General features: G+C 48.0%; 9 protein-coding genes across 10 annotated transcripts; 4 read left to right on the top strand and 5 right to left on the bottom strand.

Annotated features, from left to right (window-relative positions):
• The first annotated feature begins 270 nt into the window (after nt 1-270).
• LOC117136232 (LIM domain-binding protein 2) lies at nt 271-2,499 on the top strand. Its single transcript, XM_033297014.1, has 2 exons — nt 271-377; nt 628-2,499. Exon 2 carries the CDS (start codon nt 663-665, stop codon nt 2,394-2,396), a length of 1,734 nt encoding a protein of 577 aa, XP_033152905.1. The 5' UTR covers nt 271-377; nt 628-662; the 3' UTR covers nt 2,397-2,499.
• A 192-nt stretch (nt 2,500-2,691) lies between these two features.
• On the top strand, nt 2,692-3,645 carry LOC117136240 (allergen Tha p 1). Its single transcript, XM_033297025.1, has 2 exons — nt 2,692-3,234; nt 3,355-3,645. Exons 1-2 carry the CDS (start codon nt 2,958-2,960, stop codon nt 3,495-3,497), a joined length of 420 nt encoding a protein of 139 aa, XP_033152916.1. The 5' UTR covers nt 2,692-2,957; the 3' UTR covers nt 3,498-3,645.
• Nucleotides 3,642-4,887, bottom strand: LOC117136236. Its single transcript, XM_033297020.1, has one exon. The coding sequence runs from the start codon at nt 4,818-4,820 to the stop codon at nt 3,714-3,716; it is 1,107 nt and encodes a 368-aa protein (XP_033152911.1). The 5' UTR covers nt 4,821-4,887; the 3' UTR covers nt 3,642-3,713.
• Nucleotides 4,888-5,335: 448 nt separating this feature from the next.
• On the top strand, nt 5,336-6,358 carry LOC117136241 (probable protein BRICK1-B). The gene is made up of 2 exons (XM_033297026.1): nt 5,336-5,536; nt 6,180-6,358. The coding sequence occupies exons 1-2, from the start codon at nt 5,416-5,418 to the stop codon at nt 6,287-6,289; spliced, it is 231 nt and encodes a 76-aa protein (XP_033152917.1). The 5' UTR covers nt 5,336-5,415; the 3' UTR covers nt 6,290-6,358.
• Nucleotides 6,359-6,778: 420 nt separating this feature from the next.
• Nucleotides 6,779-7,769, bottom strand: LOC117136239 (ejaculatory bulb-specific protein 3). Its single transcript, XM_033297024.1, has 2 exons — nt 7,699-7,769; nt 6,779-7,313 (listed from the first exon to the last, which is right to left on the bottom strand). Exon 2 carries the CDS (start codon nt 7,280-7,282, stop codon nt 6,902-6,904), a length of 381 nt encoding a protein of 126 aa, XP_033152915.1. The 5' UTR covers nt 7,283-7,313; nt 7,699-7,769; the 3' UTR covers nt 6,779-6,901.
• Nucleotides 7,770-8,442: 673 nt separating this feature from the next.
• Nucleotides 8,443-10,091, bottom strand: LOC117136237 (adenylate kinase). The gene is made up of 4 exons (XM_033297022.1): nt 9,883-10,091; nt 9,178-9,414; nt 8,947-9,114; nt 8,443-8,882 (listed from the first exon to the last, which is right to left on the bottom strand). Exons 1-4 carry the CDS (start codon nt 9,982-9,984, stop codon nt 8,667-8,669), a joined length of 723 nt encoding a protein of 240 aa, XP_033152913.1. The 5' UTR covers nt 9,985-10,091; the 3' UTR covers nt 8,443-8,666.
• Nucleotides 10,092-10,278: 187 nt separating this feature from the next.
• On the bottom strand, nt 10,279-11,917 carry LOC117136234 (xyloside xylosyltransferase 1). The gene has a single exon (XM_033297017.1). The coding sequence runs from the start codon at nt 11,682-11,684 to the stop codon at nt 10,308-10,310; it is 1,377 nt and encodes a 458-aa protein (XP_033152908.1). The 5' UTR covers nt 11,685-11,917; the 3' UTR covers nt 10,279-10,307.
• Nucleotides 11,918-12,010: 93 nt separating this feature from the next.
• On the top strand, nt 12,011-14,392 carry LOC117136235. Of its 2 annotated transcripts, XM_033297018.1 has the most exons (8): nt 12,011-12,025; nt 12,174-12,468; nt 12,714-12,879; nt 12,936-13,252; nt 13,312-13,497; nt 13,555-13,686; nt 13,743-13,868; nt 13,910-14,392. In XM_033297018.1, exons 2-8 carry the CDS (start codon nt 12,277-12,279, stop codon nt 14,012-14,014), a joined length of 1,224 nt encoding a protein of 407 aa, XP_033152909.1. In that variant the 5' UTR covers nt 12,011-12,025; nt 12,174-12,276; the 3' UTR covers nt 14,015-14,392. The 2 variants fall into 2 exon arrangements, with proteins under 2 accessions (XP_033152909.1, XP_033152910.1); XM_033297019.1 differs by lacking the exon at nt 12,011-12,025 and having other exon boundaries at nt 12,105-12,468; nt 13,931-14,392.
• On the bottom strand, nt 14,386-16,856 carry LOC117136230 (radial spoke head protein 6 homolog A). Its single transcript, XM_033297010.1, has 4 exons — nt 16,446-16,856; nt 16,192-16,384; nt 15,216-16,134; nt 14,386-15,162 (listed from the first exon to the last, which is right to left on the bottom strand). The coding sequence occupies exons 1-4, from the start codon at nt 16,748-16,750 to the stop codon at nt 14,453-14,455; spliced, it is 2,127 nt and encodes a 708-aa protein (XP_033152901.1). The 5' UTR covers nt 16,751-16,856; the 3' UTR covers nt 14,386-14,452.
• Between the last annotated feature and the right edge of the window lie 191 nt (nt 16,857-17,047).

The following is a 17,047-nucleotide window of genomic DNA, read 5'->3' as shown; positions in this document are numbered from 1 at the left end:
GACATATCGATAGGTTTTTTACAATTAATCAATTATTTAGAGGATATATGTGGTAATTGATGTACAATACGTTAAGGGTCCTATGATATTTCTAAGAAGCTACAAACAACTTATGAGAAAGAGTCTTGAAGCATTAGTTTTACTAAACGCCATACAAAAAATTGGTTCAAGAACATGAAAACCCTTCAGGCGATAGGTTGTTTTTCGCTTGTTCCAAACGTGAGACAAACCCACGCTTGCGTTCTCACCTATCGAAATCTGCTATTTGGAAAGCGATGGCAAAACTATCGGTGGAGGCCAATCAGTTTTCTTAAATTGTAGATACATTTATATGTGTTTGTGCTTTAAGAATTAAAATATTGTATGCCTTTTGCAAGGTGCGTATACGGGAGCAGCCTGCCTGCACTGAAATCCGGCCGATCCGGCCCTTCGCAGCGTTTTTCATTTCGAACGCGAACGGGCCGTGAAAAGTGTGTGTGTGTACACACATATTTTGTAAATGCAGTGCGACATACAGACAAGTGCATACACATACGCATGGGCACCATAAAAATATACCGAACCCAAAACCCCCAAAACGCCGAAATAATAATGGGTTCAAACTAATGGATTCCTCTCCATCCACAGGCCGACGCGAATGCCCGATAGAACCGACCACAGGCATGAATCGTAGGGGTTTGAACGCTGGCAATACGATGACTTCTCAAGCGAACATTGACGACGGCAGCTGGAAGGCGGTCTCCGAGGGTGGATCAATGCTGCCCGCGTCCAATTCGGCGGTCCTCAATCCGGACGGGAGCAACCAGAGCGGCTTCGCGCAGGGCGGCCTGCCGTACAACTCGGCCGGGAATCCGTACCCGCCCGCCGGCCAATCCTCGCCAGCCGGCAACCAGTCCATCGTGTTCCAGAACTCCAACCAGCCTGGCTCGAACACACCTCAGTATACCTCCTCACCTGCTCCCTCGGGCTCATCGACACCCGGACCTGTTGGTGCGCAGAACATTCCCGGCAACTACCCGCAGTCGGCGACGGCGGGCAATTTCAATGGTCCGGTTGGCGGGCCCTTCGGCTCGCCCTCCTCGGGACTCGGCCAGTTCAGCCGGCCGGCCAGCTCGGGCACTCCGTTTAACAGCGGCCAGGCCGGGCACTTCTCATCGCCCACGGTATTCGGCGTTGGCGGGCAATTCAATCCGATGCCGCCGGCGTCGCCATTCGGCCACGGTGGCAACCACCCAATGATGGGCGGGCCGCAGCAGATGGAGCGCATCGACCAGGGCTTCAGGCGGCACAATTCCTACTTTAGCCACACGGAACACCGCGTCTTTGAGCTGAACAAGCGGCTGCAGCAGCGCAACGAGGAGAGCGACAACTGCTGGTGGGACTCGTTTACCACGGAGTTCTTCGAGGACGACGCCCGGCTGACCATTCTGTTCTGCCTGGAGGACGGACCGAAGCGGTACACCATCGGACGCACGCTCATCCCGCGCTTCTTTCGCAGCATATACGAGGGCGGCGTTTCGGACCTGTACTTTCAGCTGAAGCATGCCAAGGAGTCGTTCCACAACACGTCCATCACGTTGGACTGCGACCAGTGCACGGTGATCACGCAGCACGGCAAGCCCTTCTTCACGAAGGTCTGCGCCGACGCAAGACTGATCTTGGAGTTCATGTACGACGACTACATGCGCATCAAGTCATGGCACATGACCATCAAGGGACACCGCGAGCTCATTCCAAGGTCCGTGATCGGCACCAGTCTGCCGCCTGACCCGATGCTGCTAGATCAAATAACCAAGAACATAACTCGGGCTGGCATCACCAACTCCACCCTCAACTATCTGCGCCTCTGCGTCATCCTCGAGCCGATGCAGGAGCTGATGTCGCGGCACAAGGCGTACGCCCTGAGTCCGCGCGACTGCTTGAAGACAACGTTGTTCCAGAAGTGGCAGCGCATGGTGGCTCCGCCCGGCAAGAAGGATCCGCAACGACCACCCAACAAGAGGCGCAAACGGAAGGGCTCCAACTCGGGTGGTGGCAACAACTCCAACACGCCGCCTGTGACGAACCAGAAGCGTTCCCCCTCCGGTCCCAGTTTCTCCCTCTCCTCCCAGGACGTGATGGTGGTGGGCGAGCCGACGCTGATGGGCGGCGAGTTTGGTGAGGAGGACGAGCGGCTGATCACCCGGCTAGAGAACACGCAATACGACGGAACCAATGCCGTGGAGCACGATAATCACACCGGCTTTGGACACGCCGACTCGCCCATCTCCGGCTCGAATCCGTGGAGCATCGACCGGGCGGGAGCCATCCCGGCCAGCCCTGGGAACGGAGCTGCCCCGCAGAACAACGCGAATATATCTGACATAGATAAAAAGAGCCCCATTGTATCGCAATAGAACTTAATAAAACATAATATTTCGCTATATTGTCAAATGTATTTTCATACTTGCATGTAAAAATATTTAAATAAAGCTTTCAAGTTTTAGGAAATGTATATAAGACATACATACATATTAAATCTATATAATTGTACTTTAAGTCGTCTACTCTACACACTATCTATTATAATTAATTAAACCGTAGGATACTTCTGTTCTTGTCTTGACTGCCTTGCAAAGTACTTAATGTGTTGTTTTAGTAAAACATAACTTTTAAGCACAACGCAAAAACATTGAAAGCTCTTTATTTACCTCCTTATCGCTTGGAACAGCAGGTGCTGACTTACTTTCTGGGCTGTCCTTTGCAACTTGGGTACAAAAATGCTTGGAACATATCTCAGATGCTTCCAACAGAAGCACAGAATACCCAGTTATCCAATTTGAAGGAATGCTATCATCATATTCTGCAGATTGCCATGTACATAGTACGTGGCATCTCATCAGATATTCGGATTGTAATCGCAGTGCTTAGCAATCCTTACCCTTCCCGTGATTTTGCCAAGTCCAGCTCCTTTGCGCATGCACGAATATCTGCGGGATACAGATACACAGTTTCTGCTCCACATTCAGTTATACTATACCGTCTCGCGTTCAGAAAGGATGCTACTTCTAAATAAAAACCGAGTGCTTTCTTTGGTCGTTAATTTTATTTTTCTTATCATTCTCATTTCATCGAGTGTCCAAGCGGACGAGAGAAACATAAACAAGCTGCTGAACAACCAGGTGGTGGTCAGCCGCCAGATTATGTGCATCCTGGGCAAGAGCGAATGCGACCAACTGGGCCTTCAACTCAAAGGTAATGAACATAATCGTTTAATGTTCAGATACAACACCTTTTCCAAGTCCTAAGTCCTTGAATTCCCCGCCATTTGGCGATGAGCCCAAAATGTAATTAATTCGACTTTGGTTCTTATAGCTGCCCTGCCAGAAGTTATAACCAGAAAATGCAGGAACTGCTCCCCACAACAGGCGCAAAAAGCCCAAAAGCTGACCACATTTCTGCAAACTAGATACCCGGACGTATGGGCCATGCTTCTGAGGAAGTACGACAGTGCCTAAATGGCATTTAAATGTTATTCTCATGCATCGAATATAATAAACTAGTCTCGACATCATCCCTAGCATTTGGTTTCGTAGCTTAGGGGATTTTCTAGGGATTAGGCGGCTGAAAGGAATCCCTCCTTTAAATAAAACATGTCTTTGTACACATGACTGTCTCTTTACATCTTATTATTACATAAACTCTAAAAGTACGTCTTTAAAGGGGCCAGGCCATCATTTACTGTGGCTCTCTAGGTAAACTGTTGCATTGTCCACGCCCATAAACTGGTGTATACTCAGCGAGGACAGCATTTTCATCTGGCCCTGATACAGCACATCGGCGATGATCTTTTCCGCATAGATAGCCTGTGTCCCGTCCATGGAGCGAAGCTTGTGGGCGATTATTTTTCCGAAGTTGGAGAAGTGGTCGTCCAGCTGGCTGTCCGCACTCTTCAGGGCCAGCGAAAAGAGGCGCTCAAAGTCAATGGTGGAAATGTCCGCCCGGAATTTACCTGGCGGCGGCTCGTTGTCCTCCGAAATCTGCGACGAGACCGAGGAGGACCTTTTCCGTATTATGTGATTGGCTTTCTGGCTCGGGCTCTGGTTACTGATCAGTTTCGTTTGGTTCTGGGCGACGACGCGCTTGCACTGCGGCGATTCGGGGTCGCCAGGCGGAGACTTTATGGAGTCGGGCACGGATTTTCTGCGGGCGGACAGCAGCCTGTTGTTAGCAGGCACCACGATTTCGACCTCCTTGATGGTAGCGCCACTGGCATGGCTGTTGGCGTTGTTGACTGTCTTAATACTGATAACGGGGTCAGCGGCAGCGGCGGCGGCGGCCTCTTCGAAGATGTTGGCACAGAATTCGTTGGCGCTGTTGTTGGGTGACATCTTGATCGAGTCTGCCGACGGCTTTGGGGGCTTGTGCAGGCTTTCGGCGTCGGAATACTCGTCGCCGTTCTCTGGCGCCCCTAGCTGCATGGAGTTGTCCATGCAGACCGACTGCTCGCGCTTAAACTTCTTGTCGGCGGGGATCTCCTCGTCCTTGAGGAACATCAGGGACTCGAAGTAGCGGCGCTTGGGGCAGTAGGGCTCGTACTTCTCGCCCTTTTTCTTGACCTCGTTGTATTTCCTCAGCTGATGACGAAATGCACAGCGCAGATTGTTTATCTTTTGCTTTGTTCGCTCCACATTGTACATCTCCCCGTGCTTGGTGGCCACCTCGATGAGCTTCGCGTAGGCCTCCTGCCGGCGGCTGCGGTTTCTGAAGTCCGCCGAGTCCGCCTTCCATAAGCATGGATTGCTTTTGTATTCCTCGATGAAGTCGTCGATAAAGTCCATTTTTTGTTTACCAAATGAAAAACACTGTAGTTTACGGGGCCACCTAGTTTATGTATGTGTGCGTGTGCGTGAGTGGCATCAATAGCTATCGTTTCGTTCGGTTCGTTCCGATTGGAACACGCGAGATCGGACCGCAAAATGGGTACATACTTTGCTGGTTTGCAGTAGTTCCTTAAAAAATATAATTTAAAACAATAAGACATCCAAAAATAACCCCCGGTAAATATAAAATCTAGCTCGATATACATATATTGCGCTGCGATAAATTTCTTTATGTATTCGGCTGTATACTGTAATATAAACCCCCAATACTGTAATATAAACCTTATTTTATTTTATATATTTACCCGCTATATTTGGCAGACGATTAAATTAAGTTTTTTCTTTCCTCTCACTTTCCCGCGTAATATTTGAATAGTAGTCAGGTGTGTTGTAAAACGCCATTTAAATTTCTTGGTGGAGTCAAAATTTGAACACAGTAACTGTTGCCAATCGATAGTTCCAAGTTCTTGTCGATAATTGTTCCGGCCCAACCCATCTCCCACCTCTAGATAAACACAATTAAACAGAACAGAAACAATAAGAATAAATAAAGATGAGTGGGGCTCACAGAGAGGCGATCCAAAAGCAGATCCACCAGGACTGGGCGAACAGGGAGTATATCGAAGTGATAACTGCCAGCATAAAGCGAATCACCGACTTTCTGAACTCTTTTGGTAAGCAACCTGCACACGAAGCACCCACTTCCCTCTCTCGCATGTGTGGGTGTGTGTGTGCGTGTTTATTCACACTTGGTTTGTAGGTGTGGGTAAACGCATAAATAACATTACTAACAAATATTCATCAGTGACACTGACTTTATTTACTCGAGTCTTAAGTCAATAGAAACAAACAGCGGTTTGTGCGAGTGGTTTATATGTATGGCAATATATGTCTCTACATACATATGCATATGAATGTATGTAACATCGGAGGGCTAAAAACGAAAAGTCGCCGCTATCTCTATCCGAATTAATCACTTGAATAAATTGGATAAACTCTTTCGCTTCTTCTATGGATAATTTAAAGCACGCTAAATGCTGTGATAAATGATAAGCCAAAGAGTGCGAGGTAGTTGGGTTTGGGTCCGGCAAGTCATGCGAATGCGGCCTAATTTCCCCTGCATCAACTATATAGACTAAATCAGTAAATTACACTCTTTACAGCGATAGAAAGTATCGTTAAATGCCCAAGAATTGCATAAGCTATATATAGCAAGCTAAAAGATCCCATATTGAAAGAATCCTTAATAGGGTTTATGTATACTGTTGACATTACAAACTGTATCATCGTGTGCTATCTCTCATCATATCCTTTCAGATATGTCCTGTCGCTCCCGTCTGGCGGTGCTGAACGAAAAACTAACGATCCTGGAGCGGCGCATAGACTATTTGGAGGCGTGCGTCGCCCAGGGTGAAACATTAACGTAAACGCTGCCCACAACCTTACACTAAGCTTTGTACATTTATAAGTAATTAAAATACTGATTTAATATTTAATATCTTTTGATTCGCGATGTGAATTGCCGTGACATTAATAATTCGCTGTACATTGTTTGTTCTTTGAAGGACGGTTTTCACGGCTGAGTTACTTGCGGCCATCGGATTCGATTCATTGCCCCTTTTAAGAATAATATAAGTAATACTCAGAACCAAGACGAGCAGCACGCGATGTTTTTGCCAACTAACCGTAGCCGCCTTTATTGTCAATGTTAATGCAAATCGCCCGCCATATATAAGCCGCTTATTAGGGTCTAGTCGTAATCTTGTGAATTTTTTTCTAAGACCTTAATTGTGCTTAGATTAATCATCGTTCTAGTAGCAGGAGGCTAGACTTAAGTGCTACATTTGTCATAGTTAATTGATAAGCTCTCTGAAGCCTGGCAAATTCCCCTTCGAGAACGATATACGCAGCAGGTGTATGGTAAAAAACAAATCTCTTTATTCCGAGCACGATCGTAGAAATAATTTTGATGATCAGATATAGACGTAGACCTAATTAACAGTGCACATAACCAAGTGTTTCCGCAACCGGGATCGGCCTTACACTTTGATTCCGGAGGCCTCGGCGGTGGCGCGGTAGCGCTTAATGTAGATCTCCTCAGGATCGTACTTGGCCTGCAGCTGCTTCCACTCCTCGGGCTTGTTTTCGATGATGTAGCGGATGACCTTGTCGGTGTTCTGGCGCTGCTTCTCGCTGCACTTGCTGCACTCCGTCTTCAGGGCGTCCGGCAGGGACTTCTTGAGCTCCCGACCCTCCGGGGTGCACTTTCCGTTGTCCACCAGGCACTTGAAGTAGTTTCCGAAGAGGCGGTTCGACTTCAGGATCTCGTCCACGTCGATGTTGTCGTACTTGGTGGTGTACTTATCCTCGGCGGCGACCAGCACCAGTCCAAGGACGACAAGCGCAAGTATCATCTTCATCTTGGAGTTTTCTGCGGGCGAATTGGGGTAACTATGTATGTATTTTTATTCATTATTCAGCACTTTTGTGGCTTAGTGGGTCTGTTGGTCGGGCAACCAGTAGTCAACCAGTTTTGTGAGCAGGGGATTTTACTGGGCGATGGAAAAATATTTTTACTAGCCACCGAGCGCGACTGCATTCGCAAAATGTATCTGTGGACTTATGGGATTTGTATGCAAATTAATGCACAGCCAGTCCACTTTGTATGCGTATCTGAAACACATTCGCTGGCTGAAAAGATGTCACTGTTTACACACAATGAAACTGGTTGCCCGTCTGGCTGCGTCCATGAGTGTGTGGACTACCACCAGCCAACAGTCGACCACCGAGCCGATCGGCTCCAAAAACTATAAACGGTGCGATGCGGTGGTCTTACAATGGGGCTCGACTTGTGGCGACTCGGTGCGGATAGATGTGAAGCAATTCAGCTGCTGGAACTAACTGAGAAATGTTTCTATGAAGTGGGCTTTTATACCTGGGCCCACTTTTTACCTGGGATTGAACTTCAAGTGTAATACACAACACACACCGCGCGCTGTGAGCCTGTGTTCGAGCTCGGCTCGTATCCATATGAGATTGCACACACTTTAGACTTTGAAGCGCAAGTCGCTATTGCTGAAAAGTCAACCCAGTGATTAGTCAATCGTCGTTATAAATTTATATAATATATGTGCGATAGTTATACACACTTAAATTGACATTAACATTAGGCAGGTGACGTCTGAGTACTAAACGTCGATTGAAAGTCGCTCTGCGAGGGACTCGCAGCCACGATGGACGGGCTAACTTGGCGATATGTTATTTGTTTACCAGATTTAACGATCTCATTAGCGATTTCCATTAGCAATTCCTTATTTGTTACACTTGAGACCCGTGCAACATGGCCCTTTAATAGTCGCTTTAAAGTTGATTGCAATAATAAGTAGTTCTCCGAACAATTAGTGGCTATCCATCAAACGCTAAAAACCTCGATTCGAAACTGAGTCAGCCGCACCATATTCCAGAAGCTTTCCGGAAAACAATTGTGGGAAGTTTGAACTTGGCGTCGTCCATCCCTCATTTGAACGCAGCCCAGTTTAAAGCAGTCATGTCTCGTAAAATGTACTTGTTTTCTTCGTTTTTTTTTTTTATTAAATTGTATTGTAGTTACAAATAGTGAAATGTAAAAAGTAACAAACACATACACCTTAGAAATCTGTACAAGGAAAGTAGTCGACCTGCAAAGGTAATTTCTTATGTTCAGGATTTCCGGATGCAACTATAACTTTAGGCTTAAACGTTGTGTGTCTCGAAATAAATTGTCAGGAGGCAGTTATCAGCAGTTGATCATTGCGCAGGAACAAATCATAACTGGACCTGGGCAGGACGCTTGCGTTGGAATATTGAGTCGATGGTGGAGAAGACGTCGCTGGACTTCTTGGCGGCGTCCACCTTGAAGTGCAGACCCCTCAGGCCGTAGTAGTCGACCAGCGGCTTTGTCTGCTTGTGATATGCTTCCAGTCGCTTCTTCAGAGCCTCGGCGTTGTCATCGCTGCGACGGATTAGGGGTTCTCCAGTGACCTGCAAGTGCCCCAAGTCGCCTTTCATTTAGAGTTCTTGGAGAGCGTCCCATAGAGATACTTACATCGTCCGTCATTGGCTTCTTTGGAGGGGCAAACTCTTCGTGATACGAACGCCCGCTGGCCTGGTGGATCAAGCGGCCAGTGATGCGCCTCACCAACAGACTGTCGTCGATGGCAAACTCGATGACAGCATCCAAGTTGGTTTTCCTCTTGTCCAACAATGTGTCGAGCTGGAAAGATCGGGTCGAACGGGTTAGACCCTAGAGTTCAAAGTGCTTCACTCGTGCAGCTACCTTCTCAGCTTGTACGACAGTCCTGGGGAATCCGTCCAGAAGGAATCCGTTCTTGCACTCGGGCTTGTCCAGGTTGGAGTCGATCATGTCCACGACCAGTTCGTCGGAGACCAGTTTGCCGGCATCCATGACCTTCTTCAACTCGGCTCCCAGCTTCGAACCGGATGAAATCTCCGCCCGCAGCATGTCGCCGGTGGACAGATGGCACACACAGAACTTCTCCTTCAGCAGGGGAGCCTGAAATGGGCATAATTAAAAACATTGATAAGTTTCAGTTAAAGCTAATCAATTTAGCACCATATCGGAAGGTAAGCAATTACCAATCGGCTAGATAAGATGCATTTCTTGAGGCCAGGAAAGTTCTGGTAGACTTTTAATAGATGGTCTACATAATACCCACTCGATTGCCTTAAGGTGTCCCACTTAATTCGCCACATCTCGCCAAGGTTTTGATTTGATTCAGGGTCAAGAGAAAGACACCGCTTGACGCATATATACATACTTGCTACATAGATACATACGTATACATTTCCGTGTACACATCGTCTTATATAACTTCACCAGTTTTGATTCTCTTCCAAGAGAATTTGGGAGTTCACCGATTATTTGCAAACAAAAACCGCGCACTTGAACACGTTGTATTTATTTATAGACTACATGGCGTCCGTGTCAAAAAAAACACATCATTATGTAATTTTGACCCACCTGCGTTCCTTTGCCGGAGCCCGGCGGCCCAAGGAGAATGGCGTTGATCCCGATGTTCTCCGGCTCATATCGCTCCACTGGTACTGCTGCATTCGGCGCCATCGTTAACTGTGTATGCTCGACTGATTATTCGGGACTGCTCCTAATTCATAGCCAAACGGAGCCAGAAATGAAGGTTAAAGATAAGAAACAAGAGGCGAAATCACGCACACGAAACACCCTGTGCGGATTTGGCCACAAAATCGGTCTGTTTCCACTCTCTTGCTTCTGGCCTATCGATAACATCGTTTTGATATTTGGAAATTAGCTATTAAAATATTGATAGGTGAAATTCTTTTATTTTTAAATTGGATTTTGTATCCCATTGAATCGCCAATAAAAATCTGCCGAAGTTAATTAATTTAATATTCCTATAACAATTTTATTTATTCTGGAATTCGCGTATTACAGTTGCCATGGTACATTTTAATATTGCCCTCGCACCGAAAATAAGCGTCGAATATCTGTGAGTATCCGTGATCCTTCCACCAGGTGCACAGCTGGCGGTTCCAAATGCAGTCCAGTCTGTAGATCAAGTTCGGGTACTCGTATCCCAGCAGGGTGAAGAAGTCCTGGTCGCCGAGGTGGCCCTTGAAGGAGTACTTGGCGACCAGGGTGTGCACCTCCGAGTGGGTCAGCTTCTCCAAGTAGGACTTTGAGTTTCGGATGCGGTTGAGGAGCAGCAGGACCACGCCGGAGTTCAGGCCAGGATAGCCGTGGTGGACCCGGCTATGTTGGTTGCCCCCTTCGTTGTTAATCGGATAGTAGGGATTCCCGAAACTGGTCTTCGGATAGCGCACGCGGTAGCGGTAGAGGATGTGGCGGTAGACGGGGGTCAGTTCCGGCGCCAGTCCGTACAGCTGGTGCGGCAGAAAGTTGTCGAACTCGTTGAACAGCAGTCGGACATCGGATCGGAAGACTATATCACAATCTAGCAGAATGGCTCTGTTCAGGCTCCTGTCGGCGATCCTGTGGAGGCCGAGGGACAGGAAAAAGAGGGAGTCGCTGTAGTACGAGTTCGGGGTTGAGCTGAAGTACGGGGACAACTTGGCGGCTATGTCCTGTATGATGCTGGAGCAGACCTTCACGTCGTATATGGTGTATATGACCGTCCGTCGGAACCGCCTGATCTGTCGCTGCAGGATCTCCAGCACCGAGGGCTGGCTCTCGCTGTCCGTGATCACGTGCAGATGCAGCTGGGCACTGGTATGCTTCAGCAAGCTGTGGGCGAACAGGTCGAACTTTAGGTTCAAGTGGTAGTTCTCCCGCGTGTAGATGACGAATATGTTGTAGTCCGAGGACAGGCCGTTCAAGTGAGAGCCCAGCTCCAGCTGTGTAGCGGAGTAGTTGAGCAGATAGTGCGTGGGCCTCAGCACCGGGGGAACTGGCGGGGTCGTGGCCGGGATGTCGGGATACCTCGCCTCCTGCTTCTCCGCGTGCGAGTGCTTGGTGAGCCGGCTCGAGAGGAAGGCCGAGAGGATGTTGCCGCGAACCAAGAGATGCGTGTTGGCGAAAACAATCAGAACGCACACACAAATAAATATTAATAAGAGAACTAGCTTCTTTTGCCACCTGCATCGCAGCAGGGTCCAAGCCCAACTCTTCGGCTTCTGGCGGATTGAGTTCCGCCGATTGATGATCAGAGTAACGTTCTCCTGATCCTCCAGCAGCTGCGATTTACACTTCATTCCGTACATATTTAGGTCCGCCGGAAACGTTTTGTGTTTCTGGCTGATTAAAGTCTTAAAGCTGTTCTTGGCCATTTCGAAATCAGCGGAGGAGCACCTATTGCAACAGTACGTCGGCGTCAACGAACATATTATGGGACATATGGAGGCTAACGTTAGAAAACACTAAACGGAAACTCTGAGCAGACGAGCAGAAGCGCACAGAACATTTTTGACGGCTATGAACTTAATTAAACTAGATCGATAAAGCGAGCACGGCGTAAAAATCAATGCAAGTCTTTTGGGGGCAGTGAGACCGTTATTACGAATCCGGAAATTACCAAACCTATCGAACGCCCCCACTTTTTGGGTCAATTTAATGGATCATCTTCGGAGGATCCAAGTTAAATGTACTTGAAAAGCAGCACAATTTAAAGGTATATTTAGCATAGGCAGTCAATTTAATTTCCAAAATAACTTTCATCGCTTATCGATAACCAGCGATTAATCTTAATCACCGTAATCTCAAATCATGCGCAGAAGTATCTTTTTTATCAGTATAAGTACATGTTATGGTTGCTCCAGAATTACAAAAGCGACTGGACTACGCTGAGAAAATGTAATAGCTTGGGCCTGCGACCGATTGCAAGAATTCCACTGGAGACCAGAGTTTCTAGAAGACGACCCCATGGACTGCCACCATCGCATTGAAGTGCCCCTGCGGGCCGGAAAGAAAATGAAGAAGCGTCGGGAGCTGGACGCCCTGATAGCCTCCCAGTCGTCCTCGGGCAAGAGAGCCAACCGGAGAGTCCCCGGAGCCACCAACTCCCAGGACAAGCTGCTCTCCGTCTCGACCGACGACCCTGAGGATTACGCATGGGTAAGGTATTTCTACGCTAGTTGCTGCTTACATCGCCACTCACATACTCGATCAAGTACAAGGTTAGCTGTATTTGTATCTATGTATCTGAACCTGCCCAATTGAACTTTCCCAGCTAACGAGTATCTGAAGATACAAATTCATTGGGAATTTCTACGTACATACATATGTACATGCTTATATGTGCCTCCCACCATAAAAAGAGTGAAATATGTAGCAACCCAATAATATTGCGTTCTTTTCAGACAAATGTCGCTGGCAGTCGCCGCAGCCATCGAAAAATAGCCTACTTCCGCATGTGCGGCCCGCTTCTATTCGGCATTATGGGCATTCTGATTGTGGGCATTTTGTACTGGCTCTACTTCGATCTGCGCCAGCAACTCACCGACTATCGCCAGAAGATCGAAGAGGGTATGGTGTAAACAATCTGCTACGCACAGTGCGTCCTCAATTATGTAATCTTTCAGTGTCCGCCATGAGCAAGAACTTCCCGGACACCCTGCAAAGATGGCACGAGACTTCGTCCTACCTGCTGAAGAACCAAACAGCAGTCATTTCGGAAATAAATGAGCTGCAAAAATCCATGGAGAGCCTGCGGAACAACTTTAGCAACCTGGAGGCGGCCGTGGCAGCCCAGAGAAACCACGGCAAGGACGAAAAGTTGGTGGCTGACTTCGGGGCCAAGATAGAAGCCGTGGCCACGGACATAGAGGCCATCAAGGAGCACTACAATAAGTACACCGAGGTGCAGAAAACACTGCAGGCCGAAACGGAAGCCTTAAAGGTAGGTCTCGCTATCCTCATGCGCTGAGTATTACAGTAATGAACATCATGCTCCTGCAGCTCAATCTCTCGCAGCTACCCACGCTTCAGTCCAACGCTTTACCCGCAAACTTATCGGATGATATTGCTGCGCTGAACAAAACCACTTTCAATTCATTTAAACTACTGGCCAGCGATCTGAAGAATGTGAATAATACCCTAAGTCAAACAACGAAAATCCTCAGCGAGGAAATATCTCTGCACAAGGTAATCTCTTCCAAATTCTGATGCGTTATCAGCGCTAATTCGCTTTATTTATGGCAGACAAAAATAGACGACCTGCTGGATCGATCTGAAAACATTACGTCCCATGTGGCCACAATAAGTAACAGCTGGCCGGAATATAAGCAGAAAGTAAGCAGCTTCGATGAGTCTTTGGAGAAAATTGAGAAAGAGGTAGGTCGTTCGAACGTGAGTATATGTAGATATGTACTAAACTTGATTAACTCCAGATAACGCTGGCAAACAACAAGAACAATATGCTGGCCGCTTCCGTGGATCAGCTGAAGAACTTTTGCATTCAGAGTATGGGCAATATAAAAGCTCCCAGTAGCGAAGATGGCTCCGTAGTCCCCAAGGTATAAATTATAATATGGGTATGATTGCTTATCTTCTATAGAGTTTCGACGTTCGATTACAGCCCGAAGCGATTGCCGCCAAGCAGGAAGTCATAAAGCCGTCTGCAAATGCCACAGTGAAGCTTCAGGAACCTTTGAAGCTGTAAGCTGCTGCATTGCTACCTTGCGTAGTGATGCCCGTTGTATTACCAAATTTGTTCGATTCCGTATTTAGCCATTAAGACCTCATGGATTCCATGTGTCCGAGTTACAGCCAACGATAACTAAATTACAATTACATTTATTGCACACGAAAACTGCAATGTACATATGGTTCGAAGAGCTATTTAACTTAATGACAATTTATAGGATGACGATGTGCACGTGTGATTTCAGTTAAGCAGTTAAGTTTACTTTTAAAGTCCGTTTAGGAAGAGTAAATGTACATACAGGGGGGCGAAGTAAGTGTAAGTCCAGCATTATTCACTTTAGATACACGATATGTATTTTATTTGCAAGTAATAAATCAAACTAAAGCTCACAAAGCCAATACATTTTATTGCAGAACTTGAATGAGAACATAAAAACAAGCAATTTCATTTAACTCAGTCGTCGTCATACTGATCGGCGAACTCGTCATCGTCGTAGTCTTCGATGTCTTCGGCCACATACTCGGCCTTCTGCTGCTTCCGGAGGAGCCAAGCCTTGTACGCTTCCTCATCCTCGACAGTCGGGTCGTTCGCCTCGACGAAGTCCTCTGGGTTGTGGGGGAACTCCTCCTGCACCATCGGCAAGTGCTTGAAGGGAATGTTGCGGGCGTAGTACTTGTGGCCCCAGCCCAAGTAGATCGACTCGCAGGTCTTCTCAAAGATGAACGTGAAGGCGCCTGGCCAGACGTTCGACTGCATCACGAGCATTCGTTCCTTCTGATTCGTGTACTTGCTGGTCATGCGGGCGAGCCAGGAAACGGGCACCTCGGGGTTCATGTCATTGGCACAGGAGGAGAGGATACTGGGACCCAGTTCGGGCTGATTGAAGCCCTCGATCATGCCTTCTTCTTCGCCTTCCTCCTCGCCTTCCTCCTCATCCTCCTCCTCCTCCACCTCCTCTTCCATCTCGCCCAGCATCTGCATCTTCAGGTATAGGGCCAGTGCCTTTTCGCGCTCCTTGCGGGCCTTCTCCTCGTCGTACCAGACAACGCGGCCTTGTTGGTTAAGAATATTGGACCTGACATGAACCCAGGCCACTGGGGTGGCCAGAGATCCCAGTGGTTCCGCCTCGTACTTCTCGTTTTTCAAGAGCATTACGTCGTTATCTGAAAAATATTCGGTTAGTGCTATGCGAATCGTGCGTATGCCACGTGCTCACCTTCTATTTGCTCCTCCTCGCCTTCGTTGAACTCCTCCTCCTCTTCTTCCTCCTCTTCCTCCTCGCCCTCTTCCTCTTCCTCGCCATCGAACATCCGCTGCTCCTTCTTGGTCATCCGCCTGTAGTAGCCCACAGGAGCGATGTAGGTACCCGCTGTGATGCGACCTATCAGGGTGCGGAGGTAATGTTTTTCCTTTCCAGGGAAGCAGGGGTAGGAAATGACATCCGCCTCCAGATCGCCTGTTAGGAACTTCTTGATCTGCCGCGACACTACGATCTGTCGAGGAGTCACTATGGGTAGCTCGATCCAGTCGTCAAAGAGCGAGTTCACAACGAAATAGGAGTACCTATTGCACCCCTTGCCAATATACTCCGGTGGAATGTCGTAGAACTCCATCTCCTCCACCAGGGGAACGGGCGCAGCCTTGGGCTTCATCTTTTCGAGCTCCTCAGGCGGAAATTCCTCCCAGCCATAGATGCCCGGCGTGAGCTCCGGCCCAATGTGCGGCGGCGGTGGCTTGTCCTCCCTGTCCTTGCGCATCTGGAACGGAACCTGCTTCTGCCGCATCTCGTCCTCCATCATGACCAAGCGCGAGGCGATTTCCTCGCGGGTCAGCGAAGCCTCCACTATGTAGTAGGAGGCCTTCAGCCCGTTGATGCAGCCCCAGAATCTGCACTGCATGATCGAGGGATGCGTCTGCAGCCGGTTCATGGCGCTGGCCAGCTGGAAGATGTCGTCGTTGCTGATGCTAAATCCGCACTGTGTCCAGTAGAACTGCAGTTGCTGGACTCGTTCGTTGAAGGTGACGAAGTATCGCATGGAATCGTCGATGACAATGCGCATATCCTCGTTCGTCCTCAAATCCTCGACTGACAGGTCCTCGCCCATCAGATCCTCGCCCTCCATGACATAGGGCAGCTATGCGAGATGGTGGTTGCATGGTGTAGCTGCTTATGAACATAACACACTGCTCACCTTCATGGATTGGAGAATTTTCTTGGCCACCCGGAAGGAGCGCACCTCATCAAAGACGCCACTGGGCGGAAAGCGTTCTGGCAAGTGGAATTTCTGTTCGCGAACGTTGCGGCTGAATTCCTCGAAGAAGTCTATCACATTCGGAGGACGTTCGTCAATCACCCTCTTTATGATGTCACTAAGATGATCGAACCTGTGGGCATGGGAAGATTGGGTCAAGTACTATAGTTACATGGTTAAAAGAGCATACTCACAAGTTGTCCCCACTGAGGGTGCTATACTTCTGCAATATGGACTTGGCCACGTTCAACTCATAGCCAATGTTCGGGGCCTCGGGATTCTGGGCGTTGTGGAGATTGCATTGCGAATCAAAGGCGCCTATGGATATTGTGGTTGTCGAGGACGAGGATGACGATGTCACGTTGGAGCATTCGGGAGATGCCTCCTCAGCTGGAGGCTTCTCCGGTTTCTTCCTTCTGGGCGCGCAAACTGGCGGAGGAGCAAAGTGCGAACTGCTCGTGGAGTCTAATGAGAAATTTTGGCAGGAATCCTTGTCCATCGCGATGGAATAGTGGGACTCTGATCAGTAATCCTCAAAAGCATGTGTTGTTTGGCTTGGGACAACCCAATGATTGTAGGAGCAATGGCTTGACAGGCAGCCTATTTAGTTATTTTAAAAAGTACTTTCAATTGAATACAAATAATACCAACTTGCAATGTTTAATCATAATAATCTTTTAACTTATAAACGATTTTGAACTTCGCGCCTGCTATCGTTATCGATAGAAGTCTGGAAGACAGTCTTCAGTCGTTACCTTATAACCAGTTTTTGAGAATTGGTAGTGTAGTATGCGAG

This window comes from Drosophila mauritiana, chromosome 2R (assembly GCF_004382145.1).
Source record: "Drosophila mauritiana strain mau12 chromosome 2R, ASM438214v1, whole genome shotgun sequence".
In the NCBI taxonomy this organism is placed as follows: domain Eukaryota; kingdom Metazoa; phylum Arthropoda; class Insecta; order Diptera; family Drosophilidae; genus Drosophila; species Drosophila mauritiana.
This window is presented reverse-complemented; position numbering and strand designations above follow the sequence as displayed.